This window comes from Otolemur garnettii, unplaced genomic scaffold (assembly GCF_000181295.1).
Source record: "Otolemur garnettii isolate 467f Iridium unplaced genomic scaffold, OtoGar3 scaffold00045, whole genome shotgun sequence".
In the NCBI taxonomy this organism is placed as follows: domain Eukaryota; kingdom Metazoa; phylum Chordata; class Mammalia; order Primates; family Galagidae; genus Otolemur; species Otolemur garnettii.
The window spans coordinates 5,727,607-5,750,210 of record NW_003852440.1 but is presented as its reverse complement, the minus strand read 5'-3'; the positions used below and the strand labels follow the sequence as shown (position 1 = coordinate 5,750,210).

Genomic DNA, 22,604 nt, shown 5'->3' with positions numbered 1-22,604 from the left:
AAAAAAAAAAAAAGAAAAAAAAATTTTCTGCATGAATTTACTTTGGTAGTAGAGCATTGTGCTTGTCATTGTGGAGGATGAGTCTGAGAACATCTTGAAGAGCTAGTTTAGTTATAACAAATTTCTTCAACATGTGAATGTCATTAAAGTATTTAATTTCTCCATCATAAATGAAACTCGGTTTTGCTGGATATAGGATCCTGGGTTGAAAGTTTTAAGAGAAGTTCATCAAAGAGTACCAAGTTTAAGTGAGAGAAGGAGAAATAATTTTTAGCGATCTATTTCTCAGTGTGGTGACTACAAGAATAGTAACATATTCTATATTTCAATATTGCTATAAAAAGACTTGAAATATTTTCACACAAAAAATAAGTGATGTTTGGTGATAGATAAGTTAATTAGTTTGATTTAATTATTCTACAATGTATACTTTCATGAAAACATTGTGTTTTATTCCATGATATATACAATTACTATTTGTCAATTAAAAATACAAAATAAAACATTTTAAAAACTTTCAAACTATGAATAGGATAAAACATCTTTAGTTTGATAAGGAATATTTGCCACAGACCTAAGTATCATGGTCAAGCACTAGATGCTTTCCCAATAAAATTAGGAAAAAAAGAAGCATACTCACTGACATCTGTACTTTTCAGAATTATACAAAATTTATTATTCATAATAAGACAAAAAGAAAATGAGATTTTATAAAGAATTATAAAGAAAGAGACAAAAATATTATTAGTAGTAAATGGTATGATTATCTCACAAAAATATTCCCAGGGCAACAATTGAAAAACTTCTTGTCTATCTTATTTAAATGCCCAGATCCATTTTTTTCAGTATTCCTTGCTTATGTAAGTCCCTCATTATATGTAAGATGACATCTTACACATCACTCTAAGAGTAAGAAGTGGGACAAAGGAGAGCCAGCATAGTTATTTAGGTCAGTAAATAATAATCTGCTCTGCTCTAGAAACCTTTTATGGCCATTCAGAATAAGATTAATAAATGTAGATATGAAAACTTAAAGATGAACAGCTTTTCTATAATTAAAAAATAATTAGAAATGCAATAAAACTCTTCTAGGTAAATTACTTTTTAAAGTTCATACACTTAGGTTTTACATTCACTCTAGCAAGGATAGATTAAAATATATAAAGGATAACATTAAAAAGACTAAACCAACTAAACAATTCCAGGAATTAAAAGGGGAACAGAAATGCATAGTTAGGTGGGCAGAAACTGGAGGCCTATTGAGCGCTAGATCTTTTGAAAGTAAGCAGAGGTAGATATGAGTTCAGATCCTGGCCTGTTTCCAGATACATAAGAATCTCAATGTACACAAAAACTATCTGAATATTGTTCACGATTATTCTCTGAAACATATATTTACACTGTTAATAAGATTACCTTCTGTTTAGTCATGAGCCATTATGCTCTATCAAAACCCAATGCATAAAGAACTTTATAGTTTTCTCTGGAAACCTTCAGCTTAGATTAGTAGATAATCAAGTTTTAAAAATGTATATATGTATATTTTATGATTTCAGAATTTGAAAAATGTACTTACTTTTTTATCACATCAAACATGCTTTTTTCTATATTTAGCAGCCACTGTTCTATAGCACTTCTTAAACGAATTTTCCTAAAATTTGTTTCAAAAATAATATCATGAAGAATTATTTTAAGTCATATTTCACCTCTTTAATACACCTACAGACTAAGTATTTTTCTACTTCTAAAAGCATTTCTACTTTTATAATATTCATGGGTCATTATAATATTTTATACATAATGCTGTCTTTAGGATTTTCTAGATGTTAATTTAGAAAGCCATGCAGAAAACATTCCCTTGCTTTAAGAAATTCTGACATCAAAACCATAAAGAATGTAAAAAAACAAACAAACAAACAAACAAAAAACCCCCAAGAAAACCCCTCCAGGTAAAATAGAAATATACAATATAAATAAATTGTTACTAAAAAATGTTTCGATTCTTTAGATCTTTTAAACAGCAGGGTCAGGTTAGGGGTTTTCATATGCATGTGTTGAAACAAACTTGTAACCCTGGGATAAAACCAACTTGATCATGAATCAATATTGATTAATGACATTGGCTTATAGTTTTCTTTCTTTGTTGGGTCCTTTCCTGGTTTGGGGATTAAGATGACATTTGCTTCATAGGATGTGCTGGAAAATATTCTTTCTTTTTCTACGTTTTAGAAAAGGGTATGTAATATAGGTGCTAGATCCTCTTCAGTGGTTCGATAGAATTCTGATGTGAAGATATGTTGGACATTTGTTCCCAACTTTTGTTTTTTGGGAAATTTCTTATAGTTGATGCTATTTTAGTGCTTGATATAGGTCTATTCAAAATTTGTAATTCTTTTTGGTTGAGTCTAGAAAGATGGCAGGCTTCCAGCTATTGGTCCATTTCCTCCAGATTATCGTATTGCTGAGAATAGAGTTTATTGTAGTAGTGATTGAGGACTTTTTAAATTTCTGAGATATCTGTTGTTATTTCTCCTTTATCATTTCTGATTGACATTATTAGAGACTTTTACTTTTTTGATTCTGGTTAGGCTGGCCAAAGATTTATCAATTTTGTTAATCTTTTCAAAAAATCAATGTTTTGTTTCATTGATCTTCTGAATGACCCTTTTGTTTTCAATTTCATTTAATTCTGCTCTAATTTTCATTATCTATTTTCTTCTGCTGAGTTTGGGGTTGTATTGTTCTTTCTTTTCCAGTTGCTTGAGATGACCCATTAAGTTGTTGACTTCTTCCCTTTTGTTTTCTTGATGAAGGCTTCCAACACTATAAATTTCCCTCTTAAGACTGCCTTTGCAGTATCCCACAGGTTTTGATAATTTGTGTCTTCATTATCATTTTGTTTCCCAAATTTGATGATTTCATTTTTAGTCTCTTCTTTGACTCAGCTATCATTCAGCATAAGATTATTTAGTTCCATGACTTGCTTGAGTATGAAGATTCCTGTTGTTGAGTTCCAGTTTTATTCCTTGATGGTTTGAGAAGATACAAGGAATAATTTCTATTCTTTTAAATTTGTTGAGATTAGATTTGTGTCCTAAAATTTGATCAATTTTGGAAGATGATCTGTGGGATGATGAGAAGAATGTTTATTCAAGTTTATTAGGATGAAATGTTCTGTAGATGTCTGTTAAGTTCATTTGTCCTATGGTCAAATTTAAGTTTATTATTTCTTAGTTTAGTTTCTTCTTAGAGGATCTATCTAGAACTGGCAAAGGGGTGTTAAAATCTCCAATTATTATTGTGCAGGACGATATCACATTGTTCATATCTATTAGGGTTTTCTTTATAAATTGAGGAGCATTTAGGTAGGGTATATAAATGTTAATTATTGAAATCTCTTCATGTTGGAGTGTTTCCCTTAGCAAATATGTAGTGTCCATCCTTGTCTTTCCTTATCTTTGTTGGTTTAAATCTTACTGTATCTACAAATAAAATTACAACCCCTGGTTTTTGCTGATTTCCATTTTCTGTATTATAGATGTCCATCCTTTCATCCTGCATCCTTTTTTATATTTTGAGGTAAGATGAGTCTCTTGTAGGCAACATAAATCTGACCTGAGTTTTTGTATCCAGTCAGCCACCCTGTCCTCATTTAGGGAACAATTTGAGCCATTCACATTAATTGAGAGAATTGATAGGCATGGTAGTGTTTTGGGTGCCATGTTTTTCAAATGTCCACTGGATATTTTTAATCCTTTCACTATTGTGGAAGTTAAGTTTTTTCAAAAGTTTCTGGGTAAGTAGACCATTGTGCTGATCATTATGGAAGATGGGTCTGAGTATTTTCTAGAGAGCTGGTTTAGTTATGGCAAATTTCCTTAACATGTGTATGTTAGTAAAGTATTTTAATTCTCCATCTCAAAAGAAACTCAGTTTAGCTGGATACAGGATCCTGGGCTTAATGTTTTGTTTTAGGAGATTGAAGGTCGATGACCATCCTCTTCTGCCTTAAAAGGTTTCAGCTAAGAGATCTGCAGTCATTCTAATATTTCTTCCTTTGTAGGTAATTCTTTTCTTACATTTGGTTTCTTGTAGAATTTTCTTCTTCATACTAACTTTGGCAAAGTTAATTATAATGTGTCTAGGAGATGTTTTATTCAAATTGAGTCTCGGTGGGGTTCTGAAACTGTCTACTGTCTGAATTCCTGTATCTCTTGCAATGCTTGGGAAATTCTCCTCAGTAATATCTTAGAATAGAGCATCTGTACCTTTAGGATCATCCTCTTTTCCTTCAGGAATCCCTATGAGACAAATGTATGATCTTTTTGTATGATCCTACAACTCTCTTAGGGAATGATCAATTTTTCTTTCCTTTTCTCTGCCTCTTTGATCACTTGGTAACATTCAAAAACCTTATCTTCTATTTCAAAAATCCTTTCTTCTACATGCTCAACACTAATACTGAGGGATTCTACTGTATTTCAAACTCCTCAAATAAGGTTTTCATTTCCTCGAGCTCTGATATCTCTTTTCTCATTGTGTCCATTTCCTTATTGATTTTGTGTTTGAATTCATTAATTTCCTTAGACAACTTTTGAACTCTTTGGATTTCTTTTTCCAACTTTTCCTCCATTCTATTCATTTTATTGGCCATCCATATTCTCAATTCTATATCTGACATTTCAGCCATTTGTTTATGAATGGCATCTTGTGACATATCTCCTTTGTCATTCCTTGGGGGAATTGATCTACTCTGAATATTCATGTTACCAGAGTTCTTCCGCCAGTTCTATCCCATGATTATTTTCTGCAGTTTGGCTAGTGAAACTGGTAGTGTAAGTTTGGATTGAAGGCCCCAGGAATTGTAGTTAACCAGCTCTCTACCAAAGAACTTGGGCTGGTGGTTGTGACTTTCCTGAACAGCTTTACAAATGTTCCTTTCAGATCTGCAGCCTGAGACTCTGAGGACCTGATTGGTGTGATAAGGCTAGCTGGTTCTCTCCTGTAGTTAGCCAGCCTCTAGCCAATCATAAGGAATCAAGGATTTAGGCTGAAATATCAGCTGGGGAGTGATATAAGCAACTGAGACACCCCACTCCCCAGTAACAACAACTGGGGAAGGAGAATCAGTCCCTCTCACTACAACACAACCATGACTGAACCTTAGAGCATCTCCAGGTGGACAGTCCAGGTCATGAGTTCCAATCCAACTGTCCTAGGTAGCACAATCACTGCTCAACTGTGAGAGTTCAAAAAGTCTCCAGCAATCCGACAGCAGGGATCCCCAGGCTTCTCTGACCCCCAAACCCAAGATGCTGGAGTCTGCCTTGATCTGGTCCTCAATGGAGTCAGAAAGGGCCTCCCAGCAAAAGAATCAGTCCAGGAGGTGTCAGTGCCTCCTTCTCCACCTTGCACTGTAGCCATGCACTGCCACTGGTAACACCATGGAACTTTGGCCTGGTTCCCTCCAGTGAGCAAAAGCACCACGGATATGCACATATTAGAGTCAAAAGGGAGTCAGTGCCTCCTCCCCCACTGCACACTGCCACTGGCAACCCCAACGTGCTGAAGGCTGGCTCCCTCCAATGCCCAACAGAATCTGGGAAGTGCTCAACCAGAGTGTGTCCCAGGACAGACTGGTGGGCACTGTCACAGCATGTTTTTCTTCCCCACACAGTCTTTGCCACTGCCCCAGCCATGCTCCACCACCAGTAACCATAAGGAGCTGTAGCTTGCCTCCCTCCAGTGGTCAACACAATTGGGGAAGTGCTCCACCAAAGTCTCACCCAGGGAGCCCCACTGCCTGCCTGTCATAGCACTTCTCTCTCTCCTGCTTGTTTCTCTCTGACCACACCCCCCAACTTCCACTTGAGTCACTATTTCTGCATTGCTGTCCTGCCACCCACACAATACCCAGCCCTTTCACAGAATTGCCAAACACTCTGGACTCTGCAGGGGGCAGGCCTACAAAGTGGGGAAGGGTGGACTGGGAGTTCAGAATTGCAGGCAAAATCAATTTTATGCCAGGCAGGAGAATGCCTAGTCTCACAGGTGGGACCTCTCTGGAGAAGGAGGCCTGGTGTTTAGTCACTCTCTCCTGTGGGATAAAATAGATCTTTTGTCCACTGCTCACTTGTAGAGAGCATACAGTAAGCCACCCTCTTGAGGGAGAGGTCTTGAGTACTCTTGGCAATGAGTTTTGTACCTGGAATTTGTTTCCTTGGAGTCATAGCTTGCCTGAGCAAGGATGACGTGCACTCATCAATCGTCTTTCTTAGCTCAGCTCTCAACCTTCAGCTTCTTTGAGTTCATTTTGTCTATTATCTCTCCCTCCAGATGGGAGCCTCTGTTGAAAACTGGCTCCAGTTGGCCATCTTCCATTTCATTTTTAAAATTAATGTACATCAGAAGCCACATGCCAGAAGTTGGATAATCCTTTCTGGGGCTGGCCAGTAGCACCCGTGTAATGGAAGGACCTCATTAATTATTATTGCCTAGGAGCTGACCATGGTGAAACCAGAGATAAGTGGAAGCAACAGTGGGAGTAGCATCAACAGCCTCAAACAATTAGCAAGTTTCCTTCCTATCTATGCTCATATAATAAAACCAAAAAGGGGGCAAGACTAAAAACTTAGGCAACTTAAGGCAGAGCTTAATGACAGAGCAAAAGGCAAGTACAAATTAGATTGCCTCCAGGAGTTTGAAGATTATTTTCTTTACTATTAATTAAAACAAAGATGAGAAGATTGCATATCATAGGGTGTACAGAAAGGCAAAAGTGTATTTGCTTAAGGATATTATCTTTGAAGAAATAGTTTGCTTAGCAAACTTTTATGAAATATTAGAAATTTCAAAGAAGTTTTAAATAATGAATACACATGGAGTATAAACATTTAGGTTATAATATTCATCATACTTTGGCAGCAGAAGGCCTTCTCCTTCAGCAGATATGAGCATTTTTACAGCAGGAGGGCCAATTTCATGTTTCCATATCAATAAGTGTTTTACATTTTCAAAACATTTCACAAGATGAGGCTGTGAACCAGAAACAAATGTCAGTAACGTTTTAAAACTCTGACCCTTTTAAAGACCCATTTAAAACCCCCACAAAATAATACTGCTGAACAGAGAATAATATTATTACCTGTACAGATGCAGGATTTCTGCTATTTGCTAGAATATCAAGAAGTTCAGCATTGCTAAGAAAGTAAAATCTTGGGAAAATAACTCTTTTAATTTCAAGATAGTCCTGTCCAGAACCAAAAGAAATTCAATTTAAAATGTTTAGTCATGATATGAATTACATTCTCATTTGGGACTACATTTACTAAGAAAGGTCCCAATATTAAAGTTATAGCATGCATAGTAGAATCAGTCAAAATAACGTTCCATGCTTAATGAAAGCTATACTTAAAAAGCAAAAATTTTAATAAAGCAGATCTAAAATGAAAACCAAAATAAATGAACACCCTCAACCCTGATATGAACACACACACACACTCCATTTTTGTATGGATTATTCATAAAGCCCAGTATTTTGGTATTATCAGCATTGCTTTCTAATGCTTTCAACTTTCTGCTCTTATTTACCTATAGGTGGAGTTAACAACTTGGAGAATAAGTTATCATTTCACAGATGACGTCACATTCAACTGTACAGAGAATTTCTACACTTTCCATCCCTCTCCACAACTTAGAGGCATTAACACCAGTCTTAAGTGACTCCTTCTTTTCAGAGGAAGAAATGATTCTCCACTTATTCCAGGCTAAGACAACCTTAGCTTTATTTATTACTCTCCCATATCATCACCGCTCTCTTGCAATAGGTCTTTCTTTAAATTTCTCTCATTAAAAACCATAGGAAGTTCTCCTTTTCCCTTTGTTCTCTTCTCGCTGCTGCCTACTTGCCCATCTTCTCTACACACAAGTTCCTGAAAAGATAGTCTATCAATTCAAAATCTTTATTTACTCATCTGTCAGTTATCTCACACTCTGCCATCTGGCCCCCACTTTTACCAAAATTACTGGGAGCTTTTTACTCTTCATGTTGTATGATATTTTCACATCTTTTAACTCTGTTGACTCTTTTGTTTTGAATTCTGGAATTTCATGCTCTTCCATCCCTCAGCCACTTCTTATATTTTTCCCTCAAGAGTCCCTTTTGTTCCCTACACCTTAATGTTGACATCTCTTGAGTTCTATTTTCATCATTCTTCCTACTCATCATTCTTCTCAAACTATTTGATACCTACATGCTTGCTCTTCAGTTCAGACCACTTCTTTCTGCCCCAGATTTATATGACCAATTACTAATTGAAGACCTTAACTTTAATGTCCCATAAATATTAGATTTTCAACACAACATGAACCATACTTGTTTCCACACAAGCCAGCTTGTCCTCTACCTCCTATCTCTCTGTGTGAGTAGCTTCCACTTTTTTTGCTACACTGTCAAAATCCAGAACCTATTTCTTCTAACCTCTACTTACTTATCTGATGCTCCTGGCTCCACCTGAAGTTTTGTTGTCAATGCTTTATGTTAGCCCCCACATTTCTAGTCTGGTTTTTAAATATCTGTTCGGTCTCCAATCCACATTCTTTGCTTCTTTCCAGAAAGATATTTCTCAGTTAAATTATTTCATTCTTCTGCTTAAAATCCTTCAGTGGCTACTCATAAAAGTTAAAACCCATTGTGATATTCAAGACTTTTTACTCGCTGTCCCCGTCTCCTTGGAGAATCTCATCTCTGACCACTTTCCCATTTGCAGCCTATGTTTCATCTGTACCATCCTGCTCACAAATCCAGACTATGCTATACTTGCTAATGGCTCCATGACTTTGTTCTTTTTACCTTTGCCCAAAATGCTTTTCCCACTCACCTACTCATCTCTAGTCAGACTCTTTTACCTAAAGAACACCTGCATTTCTTTTAAGCCCAGGTCAGGTTATCATTTTCCCCAGGCTGAATTAATTTCTTCCCTTTTATATAGTCATAAAATCCAACCTATCATAGCATATATCACATTTTAACATACTATCACCTTACTTTTTTTGTTTCCTAAAATCAATTTTGAGTTATGTAATAGTAGGGAACATGTGTTTTATCTTTGTAGTTCCAACACATAAGCACTAGTGCCTGGTACCAAGTATGTGCTCAATATGTTAATAAATGGAAGATTACTAGTCTGTAATGATCATAGTAATAGTCAAAAAATGTGTTAGAAATCATTGGAAGGCTTGCCAAAGTCAATTATTGACCACAACTATTATGAGTGTGACCCCTTATTTCTGCCCTAGAGCACAGATTTGAATAGAGGAGAGTCTGCCTAGGCAGAATACTTCTTATAGGCTGTTATTGCTGATAAGCATTTTGGAGGAATTACCACAACCACTGTGACTTGTGTTCATCAAGGAAAATTGATGAATGTCTGAGTAAAATTCTTGAATATGAATTAAAGTGATTATGTGCACCATGAATCACAATTATTAAATCCAGTATCAAAGGATATATATGTCTGACAATTTAATGTTTTAAGAGTGTAAAAATTTATGGAATCAATAATTTAATTTACAATTTTTAATATTATAAAAATATTCTAGTTCAACTTTTGATTAATTTGCCAATTTAATAATAATGTTGCTAATATCTTTAACCTTCATTAAGGACTTTCTTTGTGCCAGCTCTTATGCTTTAAATGCATCATCTCATTTAACACAAAGACCTTCAAGGCAAGATTATTTTCTTTTCTTTTCCTTTTTTTTTTTTTTTTTTTGCAGTTTTTGGCCAGGGCTGGGCTCAAATCATGTCCGGTATATGGAGCTGGCACCCTACTCCTTTGAGCCACAGGCACTGCCCAAGGCAAGGTTATTTTCAATTTAAAGATAAGGAAACCTGGGCACTCAAAAGTTTGGTACTTTGTGAAAAGTCATTTAGATTAGTCTAACCATTTTTTTAATAACATTTTACTTAACATTGTAGATAGGGAGAGTTTGAAAAACTATTGGCAGCTGGAATCAAGAAAAATAATCTGCATTAGAATTAGTTTCTGTAGTAGATTGCATAATGGTACTTTCACTCTACTTTTGTAAAGTTAAATGGTTCTCCACTATAGAATTGCTATAGTTTTACCTCAAGGCTTTTCTTTATACTTTCAAGATGTATATTGCAATTTTGCAAAATTTCTAGTATTCCTGCAGAGTTGGTTATTTGTAAAGCATTCTGTTTGCTTTGGACTTTTGCCATTATTTCTTTCCATGTGGCAATCACCTGAACAAAAAGCTTTTTTTCTGCTGGGAGCTGCCTTTAGAAATAAAATTAGATAAAATTTTATTTTTGAAGGCACTATAATTAAAATCTATAATCTAAATACATTTCCTTCAAAATAGTTTAACTTATAAGATGATAGATATATTTTTCATGATGAATCATTAATTAAAGATACTTCTTGAGAGCCTAGTAATGTATAAGTGATTTATATAGCAAGAAATACTAGGAGAAATTAGACATACAACCATCATTTAACTCATACTTTAGAATTATACTTAGCATATAGTGGAAGATACAGACATATATACATGTTGTACACGAAGTAAGAAGTGATTTATGTACTAAGAAATGTAATTTTAAAAGGGCTACTGAAATTTTAGAGAAAACTTGGATCTGGAGAATGCTTCCCAAAGAAAATAGTTAATTTAGATTTTAAACGAGGAATAGGGAATTAAAACTCAATGGAAATCAGGCAGGAGGATGTGCGGAGGAGAGGATGGAAGGAATCACATGTACAATGTATACTATCATTATCCATTGACATTATACATTATATGTATATTAACATGTACAATGTATACTATCATTATACATTATATGTATACTAACATGTACAATGTATACTATCTGCTTTAAGCACACTTATAACTTACATCAGACTCAAGCAGTACAAAAACAATCCACATAATCAAAGTATTTGTACCCTTACAGTATTCTGAAATAAAAATTAAAAAAAGAATAAAGGCTGAGTAGGGTTTTGACATATAAGGAAAAGACTGAGGTAGCATTCAGCCTAGGAACAAAAAGATAGAGATATGTATAAAAAAATTAAAATTATTATCTAATCTTACAGGTTAAAGAAAGGTAAGGCTGGTGTTGGCCTTGGTGTTGAAAATTATTTTCTCCCATTGGAAAAGGGAAAACCCACATGTGACATTGTAATCCAATTATAGTATTAATTTTAGTTTTGTGTCTGCTGCTATGAAAGTTGAATCAGGGAAGTATTTTCAAAAGTTGCTTGGTCTAGTGCTTTCAGTTTTTCTGTTTTTCCCAGCCCACACCATTCCATTCTAATTTCAACTTGATTGAAGCTCTTGTATGTATGTAGGAGAACACTGATTAGCTTAGAAATTGAAGTGGGGAGGAAATTAGAGGGAAAGCTTTCTTCCCTGCTTTATTCAGCTAGTGTTACTTTGAAACTTCTGTTCCTCTTGAACGTTCTCTGTGATGTCAGATATCTGTAGGATATGTTGCAAGGGTTTTTAGAGTCCCCCCAACAGGAACATCTATATTACACCATTTGTTGGCTCTCTCCAGCTGAGCTCTTAACAGCCATTCTTCAGTGGTACACTTCTGGGATTCCCCTGTTATGGCCACAGCCATTTTTGGTGGAAATCTTTCAAGATGGCTCTAGTTTAGAACCTTCTAGTGTGTCTCCATGATCTAAGTTAGCATTTCTTGACATCAGCACTGTTGACACATTAGACAAGATAATCTTTTTTGTGTGCATGTGTGCGACTGAACACTTTGCTATGCACTGTAGGATGTTTAGTAGTATTCTGGTCTATATCCACTGAATGCCAGTAGCACCTCCACAGTTGTGACAATTAAAAATGTTTCCAGACTTTGAGCAATGCCCCCTAGAGGGCAAAATCACCTTTGTGATTCATGTATTCTCGTACTTCTTCCTTGCTGTGCTAGTAAAGGCTACTTCAAAATCCTTCAGAGGAGACACAAGCCCTAGTTTCTAACTGTCCTGCTCTGCAGGGCAATATATGTCAAACTCACCCAAGAATCCACTCACCATTGTCCTATTTCCCACCTTGGGTGATTGGCCTAAAAGTTCTGCAGCTAGTAAAAATAATATCAAGATGGAGACTTAAATCACCCTTCTATTAGGTGCCCTGTCCATCTCACTGGGAGGCTGATTCTAGCACAGTCTCTGCAATTAGTTTGGAGTGGGGGTAAATGGCAAGCATTCATCACTGCCATTAATTCCCTTTAAAGAATTTTATCCTTTAATGAATCTCTTGTCCCTTTCTTCTTTCTGTCCTTGCCCCAGTATGAGAACTTAGTGTCCTTCTCCATTAGTCAAATACAGATCCATTACAAACTCATTTTTCTTTCATTTGGACTTATTGTATAGAAGCCTTCAGCATCCCTTAATTAAAAGCCTTCTTTTCAACCTCAGTAAATCCCATAAAAGAACAATTTAGTTACATTTTGAACTTCCTTGCTTAAGAGTTTACTCTCTCCATTAATTAAGAAATATCTAGTAAAATGTAGTATTAAAGTTTGAACTTAAGTCTCAAAATTATTGCATACATAATGGGTATACTCCTTAGCTGTATGGTTTCAACTTTGAGGACTTTGGAAACAATTACATATTAACAGAATAGAAGGGAAGGGGTTTCAAGATGGCTGACTAGAAGCATCCAGTATTCACCTCCACAAAGAACCAAAATAGAAAGTGGATAATCACATTTCAAAAGGATCATCCAAGAGAGAATACTGGAATTCAACAGAGAAGTAACAAGAAACACCTAAAGCAAGAAAAGAGAGGGAATCAAGGCTGGGATCATCTGGGAACCTTGAAAGTCTCCCTAACATGGGGAAGGGGTAAGTGAGTGACCCCGAGAAGTATACATTCCCACTCCAGATTTATGTGTTAGCCAGGTTTGAGCCCCTTACCCTGTGGAGCCCTAGACTAACAGGGAGCCGCCTGGAGACCACATGAAGGCATTCATAAAGGGACTTTATGGTGTGTCCCACTTTCTCCAGCCCAAAGCAACTACAGTAAAGTGTTATATTGAGAGCCCAGTCCCCATCAGACTGCATCCTGCCCAGGGGAACAGTAGCCTGTGCATATCTATATCCCTGAAACTCCACTGAAATTCCCCTTCCTGAAGCCACTACAGTAGTGGCTGCTGCTGTCAGGGCTAAAGCACAAGCCTTTGGCAATACCTTATTACCCACAGCTGTGAAACAGATGCATTTTCATGCACCTAAAGACAACTCTGTTGCCCCAGCCACTGCCAGAGAGACTACTGCTATCATACTGTACCATAAAGCCAAAGCACAAGTAAAGTGAATGTTCCTCAAGTGTTTACATACAGCTGCTTCAGCTGATAGCAACTTGAGGTCCCTAGTAAAAGGGCTGCAGTGCAGCCACTGCTGCCCTCATCCAAGCATTGTGCCTAGAGATCGTCCCCTGTCTACCAGAGCCAGAACCTCCATACATTACTGGGGCCCTAAGGATACGTATGTCCAGCCTGACATCCTCCCAGGACCCCTGCCACCAGGGCCAAATGCTGTCTTGCGGCTTGGTGACTGCCAAGTCAAATTGATTACCATTGGCACCTTGAGCCTACCTCCCAGGGGCCTGAGATTTGGTTTACCTAACCTGCTGCTATACCATCCAAGTAGTTGTCTTGGTTAATAATCATGAAAACAAATAGAACAAATGGAAAGACATCCATGCTCATAGATCAGAACAATTAATATTGTTAAAATAATCATACAACCCAAAGCAATCTATAGATTCAATATAATCCCTATGAAAATACCAATGTTCATCATGTTTTATAGAAATAGAACAAACAACCTTAAAATTCATGTGTATTCAAAAAATAGCCCCAATAGCCAAAGCAATCTTAGCAAAAGAACAAAGCTGGAGGCATCACACTACCTGACTTGAAAACGTATTACAAGTTAGAGTAACCAAACAGTGTGGTATTGGTATAAAAACATAGACATATGAAACAGAATAGAGGGTAGGTATAAATTCACTTATTTACAGACAACTGATTTTCAACAAAGGTGCCAAGAATATACACCAGGGAAAGGACACTCTTTTAAACAAATGGTTCTGGTAACATTGGCTGTCCATATGCACAAGAAACTAGACCCTTATCTCTCACCATATACAAAAATCAATTAAAGATGGATTAAGGATTTAAACATAAGAGGGCAAGCTATAAAACTACTAGAAGAAAGAATTGGGGAAACACTTCCAGATATTGGTCTAGGCAAAGAATTCATGACTAAGATCTCAAAAGCACAGGCAACAAAATCAAAACTAGACAAATGGGATTATATTAAATTAAAAAGCCTTAGAATAGGAAAGGAAACAACTGACAGCATGAAGAGAAAACCTACTGGATGAGAGAAAATATTTTCAAACTATCCATCTGACAAGTGACTAATATCCAGAATACACAAGAAGTCGAATAACTCAATAGCAAAACAACAACAACAAAAAGCCCAACAAAAATCCCCCCCAACTATTACCAGCAACAATAAAATCCCAAAACAACAAAACCCGAAACAAATAATCACATTAAAATGTGGGCAAAGGACATGGTAGACATTTCTAAAATTAGATAAATAAATGACCAAAAAGCATATGAAAAAATGCTCAACATCACTTCTCAGGAAAATGTACATGAAATCTCCCAGGAATTATAATCAGAATGACTATTTTCAAAGAGTCGAAAAAGAATAGATGTGGTAAGGATGCAGAGAAAAGGAAATACTTTGGGGTGAATGTAAATTAGTAAAAACCTCCATGGAAAACAGTATGGAGATTTCTTTAAAAACACAAAGAGAGGTGTGGTGGCTCACACCTGTAATCCTAGCACTCTGGGAAGCTGAGGCAAGGCTGAGAAGGTAGATTGCTTGAGCTGAGGAGTTTGAGACCAGCCTGAACAAAAGCAAGACTCTGTTTCTACTCAAAATAGAAAAAAAATTGCTAGTTGTTGTGGTGGATGCCTATAATCCCAGCTACTTGGGAGGCTGAGGCAAGAAAATTGCTTGAGCCCATAAATTTAAAGTTGCTGTGATCTATGGTGCCAAGGCACTCTAGGCTGGGGCAACAGAGTGAGAATGAGGAATGAGAAACTACTTAATGGGCGCAGTGTACTCTATTTGGGTGATAGCTATACTAAAAGCCCAGACTTCACTAGTACACAATATATCCATGTAACACAACTGCACTTGTACCCTCTAAATCTATGAAAACAAACAAAAAGAAAATGTGATATATACACACTAAAATCTATGAAAACAAACAAAAAGAAAATGTGATATATACACACTAAAATCATATACACTATGATTTTTATGATTCAGTCATAAAAAGTAATGAAATTATAATCATTTTGAAAGCTTATTTCTTGATTAGTGACATAAAAATATAAATAATTGGGAAAGAAGTGTCAGATACATAATTTTAATCCTGAAGCCACAATATTATGTATATATTTCATTCTAGAATATTAGTGTGGTTTGTGGTTTTGATGTGAATAATAAACAAGTTTTTAGTAGCATTTATAAATTAATGAGAATTTCTTTCTGTGGACCAGATAGAAGAATAGAGAGCCTGGGAAAATGTTAGAAATAATTGAATAAGTAAAAAATAATGATTTTGCAGATTATACTACCATGTCTATTAAAGAAATGATTTCTCAAGGATGACAAGAAATATATTACCAACCATGAATTTTTTAACTATATGGGTATCTTTTAAACTGTTACCTTTGTATTTCTAAAGAATAAAAGATTGGTTCAAGATAAAGCCAATTTCTTTGACATTTCATCCATTCTTCAAGGGTGTAAGAGAAGAGAGCCAAGTTCTGATCCCATTCAGTCACAAGATCCTACAAGGATTAAAAACCCACAGACATATGAAATCTAAATATATGAAATTATTCTATAAGAGTCACATAACAGAAATTGAGGTCAAAGATGATTCATTGACATGCAGAAAATAATTAATAGAAGGTCATATAAAAGAATACAGCACTAAAGTATTTAGTTTGGAGAAAGGTCCTGTTCATCCAATTTTCTATTTTATTTATTATGCAATATAGGGTGGACATTGCACATGAACTTTATGTATATAAATATTTTTGTAAATGATTTAAATAACACACATATATGTAAATTAACATGAATGTTTCCCATTCAACTTCCTATTGTAGAGGAAACATAACCAAGAATTTGTTTGGTATGCATAGTATTTCAGTCTTTCTTCAAGCTTTTTTGCACATATGTACCTGTATGTAACATCTTTAATAGTTTATTACTACTAGATAGGAGAAAATATTTTCAAACTATCCATCTGACATGTGACTAATATCCAGAATACACAGGAAGTCAAACAACTCAACAGTAAAACAATAACAAAACCCCCAACAAACTCCTCCCCAAACAACAACCAGCAACATAAAAACACCCAAAAGAACAAAAACTAGAACAAATAATCCCATTAAAAAGAGGTCAAAGGACATGAAGAGGCATTTCTCAAAAAGATAAACAAATGGCCAAAAATGCTCAACATTACTTATCAGGAAAATGTAAATAAAATCTCCCAGGAGATATTATCTTATATCATCAGAATGACTATTATCAAAGAGTTGAAAAATAATAGATGTGGTAATGATGCAGAGAAAAGGAAATGCTTTAGGGGGGAATGTGTATTGTATATTAAAACATGGTAAAAAACCATGTATAAAACAGTATAAAACCATGTTATATACATTGTTTCATAACTCACATTTTTTTTTAAACTTAATACTGTCTCTTAGAGGGGTTTTGTCAGTACTTAGAAGTTTTGTTCATGATTTTAATGACTTCAGAAAATTTTACTGGATGGATATAACTTTTTCCAAGTAGGCTGTTTATTAAAATAATAGGAAATTATAGGCATGAAACTGCATATAGAAGTAACACACTGTATCCTATGAGAGAATTAATGTACACAACTATGATCTAATAAAAAAAAAAAAGAAAACCCATCAACTCCAATAAAACCTATCATTTGCTGAGCAAAAAATAGGAAATTGGTTAAAAATTAACACTATAATGCCTATTTAAAAACAAGTGGCCTGGCTCATCTTCTCTAACTATGGCTTCTCAAGAGGAAGCACATATGACTCATTTATATTTGCCTTGTTTTATTTCTATTCATGTTTCTTTCTTTTTAAATTTTATTTTACATTTCAATAGACTTATAAAGGTATAATTGATATACAAGAAACTGTACATAAAGTGGACAATTTCATAAATTTTGACATATTCTTATATGTGTGAAAGGATCACCACAATCAAGATAATAAACCTGTCCATTCCTTGTGCCCACTGTAAGCCCTTCCTCCTCCTACTACCTAGTTCTATCCCCAGGCAACCACACTGATCTACTTTCTGAAAACACAGATTAGTTTGCATTTTCTAGAATCTTATACAAATGGAATCATATGTTATTTTTTTTTTTTTTGGTTGGACTTCTTTCTCTCAGCATAATTATTTTGAAATTCATCTATGTTGTCACATAAATCAATAGTTCACTTTTGTTTGATTGCTGAGTAGTGCACATATTCCAGTGTATACACATACATGTATGATAAAAATTTTTATGATTCACCTGTTGTACATAACAGTTGTTTCCAGTTTTTTACTATTACAAACAAGGCTGTTGCTATGAATGGTCTATGTACATACCTTTGTATAGATACAGCTTTCCTTTCTCCTGGGTAAATACCTGAGAGTAGAATAGCTAGATTATATGGTAGATTTATTCTTAATACTTTAAGAAAAATTTAATTGGTTGTAACATTTTGTGTTTCTTACAGCATTGTATAAAAAAGTTCTAGTTTTTCTACATTCTTACCAACACTTGGGATGATAACTTTTAAAACTTTACTCATTTCTTAAGATATTTAGTGGTATTTCATTGCGATTTTAGCCTTTCGTAATGAGTAATGCAGTTAAGCATCTTTTCATGTGTGTTTTCTCCATCAATGTATCTACTTTGATGAAGTGCTGGTGTAAATATTTTGCCCATTTCTTTATTGGGTTGTTTTGTTTTCTTATTATTGAATTTTGAGAGCTCTTATATATTCTGGATAGTATGTCTTTTGTCAGATGTATACTTTGCAGATATTTTATCCTAGTCCATGGCTTAAATTTTTATTCCCATAACTGTGTTTTTAGAAGAGCACAAATTTTTAATTTTGATAAAATTTAATTTATAAGTTTTTCTTTTATGGATAGTGAAATCTCTTTTGTTTGTTTTTGTTTATTTATTTTTGTTAAATGATAACTGTGTACATTAATGCATTTATGGGGTACATTGTGCTGATTTTATATACAATTTGGAATGCTTATATTAAACCAGTTAACATAACCTTCACCTCACTTACTATTTGTTGTGTTAAGACATTTATACTCTACTCTTAATAGTTTTGACATGTACCCTTGCATTGTGCACAATAGGTCCCACCAAATACGCTCCCTCCTCCTGGCTTCCCCCTCCCCCTGGCTTCCCCCTCTCCTCCCCTCTCCCTCTTCTCTCCTTCGTTCTGGACTGTGGTTGTGTTTTATCATTCATATGAAAGTGTGAGTGATTATATATTGGTTTCATAATAGTATTGAATACATTGTCTACTTTTTCTTCCATTTTTTAAAACATTCCTCTTTATTTATTTCAGATTAATATGAAGGTACAAATTATTAGGTTACAATGTTTGCAGTTGTTAGATAAAGTCTCTGTTGTAGTTATGTCCTGTACTCAGGTGTGCGATATACCCTTACATTGTGCCCATTAGGTGGGAGCACATCAATCCCCCTTTGCTAAACATTTCTTTCTTTTCTTTCTTGACAAACTCCAAAAAGATATTTGTGAAGCATATGAAAGACAAAAAGCTAAAATCGTTAATATATACATGTCTATTACAAAAGACCAACAATCCAATTAAAACAGTGGCAAAGGATCAGGACAGAGGTTTTATCATGGCTTTCAAATGTATGATTAAAAAATTTTATCCTTGCATGTACTAGAAATGCAAATTAAAGTCACAATGGAATATGATATTTACTTACCAAATTGGCAAAGAACATATATTTTATTTTATATCATGCTGGAAAGTTACTTTGCTTTAGCCTTCTTGTAAAGCAATTTAGACTTATACACCATGTTTGTTTTTTTCCTCTGAATTATTTTATTAAATCATAACTGGGTACATTAATGCATTTATGGGGTACAATGTGCTGATTTTATATACAATTTGGAATACTTACATCAAACTAATTAACATAGCCTTCACCTCACTTACTTATTGTGTTAAGACATTAATACTCTACTCTTAATAGATTTAACATGTATCCTTGAAATCTACACTATAGGTGAGGTCTCACTGATAACCCTCTGTGAAACCACTTCTCCTCCCACTCCTCTTCCCTTTGACCTGGACGATAGTTCTTTTATCTTTCATATAAAAGCGTGGTGATTATATATTGGTTTCACAATAGTACTGAATACACTGGATACTTTTTCTTCCATTCTTGAGATACTTTACTAAGAAGAATATGTTCCAGCTCCATCCAGGTAAACATAAAAGATGTAAAGTCTCTATCTTTTTATGGCTGCATAATATTCCATAGTATACATATACCACAATTTGTTAATCCTTCATGAGTTGATGGGCACTTTGTCTGCTTCCAAGACTTGGAAATTGTAAATTGGGCTGCAATAAATGTTCTGGTACAAATATCTTTGTTATAAAATGATTTTTGGTCATCTGTATGTATAGCCAATAGAGGATTTCAAGTCTATTTTTAGTTCCCTAAGTGTTCTCCAAACTTCTTTCCAAAAAGAATGTATTAGCTTGCATTTCCACCAGCAGTGCAGAAGTGTTCCCTTTTCTCCACATCCATGCCAACATCTGTAGTTTGAGGATTTTGTGATGTAGGCTAATTTTACTGGAGTTAGATGATACCTCAAAGTGGTTTTGGTTTGCATTTCTCTGATGATTAAAGATCAGCATTTTTTCATGTGTTTGCAGGCCATGTGCCTATTTTCTTCAGAGAAACTTCTATTCAAGTCTCTTTCCCAAAATGAAATGGGATTATTTATTCTTTTTTTATTAACTAGTTTGAGTTCTCTGTGGATTCTAGTTATCAAACCTTTGTCAGAAACATAACCTGCAAATATCTTCTCACATTCTGAGTGCTGTCTGCTTGCTTTTCTTACTGTGTTCTGGGCTATGTAGGAGCTTTTTAGTTTGATCAGATCCCAGTAATGTTGCTTCACTTATCAGGGGGGTCATCCTCATAAAATATTCTCACAGACCAATTTATTTAAGCATTTTCCCTGCACTATCCTAGTATTTTTATAGTTTCATGTCTTAAATTTAACTCTTTCATATAGTGAGAATCAAGTTTTGTTACTGGTGAAAGGTAAAGGTCCAGTTTCAGTCTTCTACAGGTCACCAGCCAGTTCACTCAGTACCATTTGTTAAATAGAAAATCTTTCCTCCAATTAATGCTTTTGATAGGCTTATCAGAGGTCAAATGATGATAAGTGGCTGGGTTCATCTCCTGTTCTGTTCTCTGGTTCTGTTCTGTTCCATACATCTACCTCTCTATTTTGTGCCAGTACCATGCTGTTTTGATCACTATAGATTTATAGTGAAGTTTAATAGTGTGATTCCTCCTGATTTCTTTTTATCTCTGAGTAATGTCTTGGCTATTCAAGAATTTTTCTGATTCCATATAAAATGAAGTTTTTTTTTTCCCAGATCTTTAAAGTATGACGCTGGTGCTTTAATAGGGATTGCATTAAATTTGTATATTGCTTTGGGTAGTATGGACGTTTTAACAACGTTGATTTTTCCCAGCCACGAGCATGGTATGTTTTTCATTTGTTAACATCTTCAGCTATGTCTTTTCTCAGAGTTTCATAGTTCTCTTTATAGAGCTCTTTAATGTCCCTTGTTAGGTAAGTTCCCAGATATTTCATCTTCTTTGGCACTACTGTAAAAGGAATAGAGTCCTTGACTGTATTTTCAGCTTGATTATTGTTGGCATATGGATATACATAAGCTACTGATTTGTAAGTATTGGTTTTGTAACTGGGGATTCTGCTATATTCCTTGATCACTTCTAAGAGTTGAGTACATGGGATTTTCCAAGTATAAGATCATATCATCTGTGAAGAGTGAGAGTTTATCTCCTCTGACCCTATTTGGATACTCTTTAATGCCTTCTCTCGCCTGATTGCCATGGCTAAGACTATGTTGAATAGCAGTGGAGACAATGGGCATCCTTGTCTAGTTACAGATCTGAGAGAAAATGATTTCAATTTTACTGCATTCAATATGGTATTGGCTGTGGGTTTGCTGTAGATGGCCTCTATCTCATGGTCAGTTTAAGTAATGACCCATCTAAGCCTATTTTCTTAAGTATTCTGATCATGAAAGCTGGATATTATCCAAAGCTTTTTCTGCACCATATGATTCCATTGATAGAATCCTATGGTCTTTGTTTTTTTTTTTTTTATTTTATGTGGTATATTATATTTATAGATTTATATATGTTGAACCAACCTTGTTCAACAGGTTGAAACAACCCTGAATTAAAACCAACTTAGTCATGGTGTATAATTTTTTTGACGTGTTGTTGAATTCTGTTTGCTAGGATTTTATTGGACATTTCTGCATCAGTATTCATTAAAGATATTGGTTTATAATTTTCATTCCTCATTGAGTCTTTCCTGGTTTGGGGATCAGGGTGATATTTTCTTCATAGAATGTGTAGGAAAGTATTCCTTCTTTTTCTATGTTTTAAAAAATGTTGTGTAATATATGTACCAGTTCCTCTTTAAAGGTTTGTAGAATTCTGATGTAAAGCCATCTAGACTTTTCTTTTAGGGGAGGTTTCATATAGGTGATGCTATTTCCAGGTTCCATATAAAGTGTATTCAACATTTCTAGTTCTGGCTGAGTCTAAGAAGGTGGAGTGCTTCCAGGTATTGGTCCACTTCCTCCAGATTTTCATATTTCTGAGAATAGTGTTTTTGGAGCAATCATTAAGGATTTTTTGAATTTCTGAGGTGCCAATTGTTCTCTCTCTTTTATCATTTCTATTGATGGTATTAGGGAATTTACTTTTCTGTTTCTTGTGAAGTTAGTGAAAGTTTATCAATTTTGTTAATCTTTTCAAAAAAACAACTTTTTTTGATTCATTGATCTTCTGAATCATTCTTTCATTTTCAATTCCATTTAATTCTGCCCTAATTTTGGTTATTTCTTTTCTTATGTTGGGTTGCGATTGGGGTTGGAATGTTCTTCCTTTTCCAGTTGCTTCAGATGACCCATCAAGTTAACTTCTTTTCTGTCTGTTTCCTTGATGAAGGCTTCTAAAGTTATAAATTTCCCTCTTAGGACTGCCTTTGTAGTATTGCACATGTTTTGATCATTTGTGTCTTCATTATCATTTTATCCCCCAAATTTGGTGATTTCCTTCTTAATCTCATTTTTTACCCAGGTTTTATTAAGCA

General features: G+C 34.9%; 1 protein-coding gene across 1 annotated transcript in view; it reads right to left on the bottom strand.

Moving 5' to 3' along the window:
* DNAH14 (dynein axonemal heavy chain 14) overlaps positions 1–22,604 on the bottom strand; it is a 554,037-nt gene that overhangs the window by 394,428 nt on the left and 137,005 nt on the right. Inside the window, exons 21-25 of the mRNA XM_003791010.1 lie at positions 15,803–15,924; positions 10,130–10,301; positions 7,145–7,249; positions 6,917–7,035; positions 1,577–1,651 (exon numbers count right to left, since the gene is read on the bottom strand). Of these exons, the coding sequence (XP_003791058.1) occupies positions 1,577–1,651; positions 6,917–7,035; positions 7,145–7,249; positions 10,130–10,301; positions 15,803–15,924 (593 nt within the window). The remainder of the gene's footprint in view (positions 1–1,576; positions 1,652–6,916; positions 7,036–7,144; positions 7,250–10,129; positions 10,302–15,802; positions 15,925–22,604) is intronic.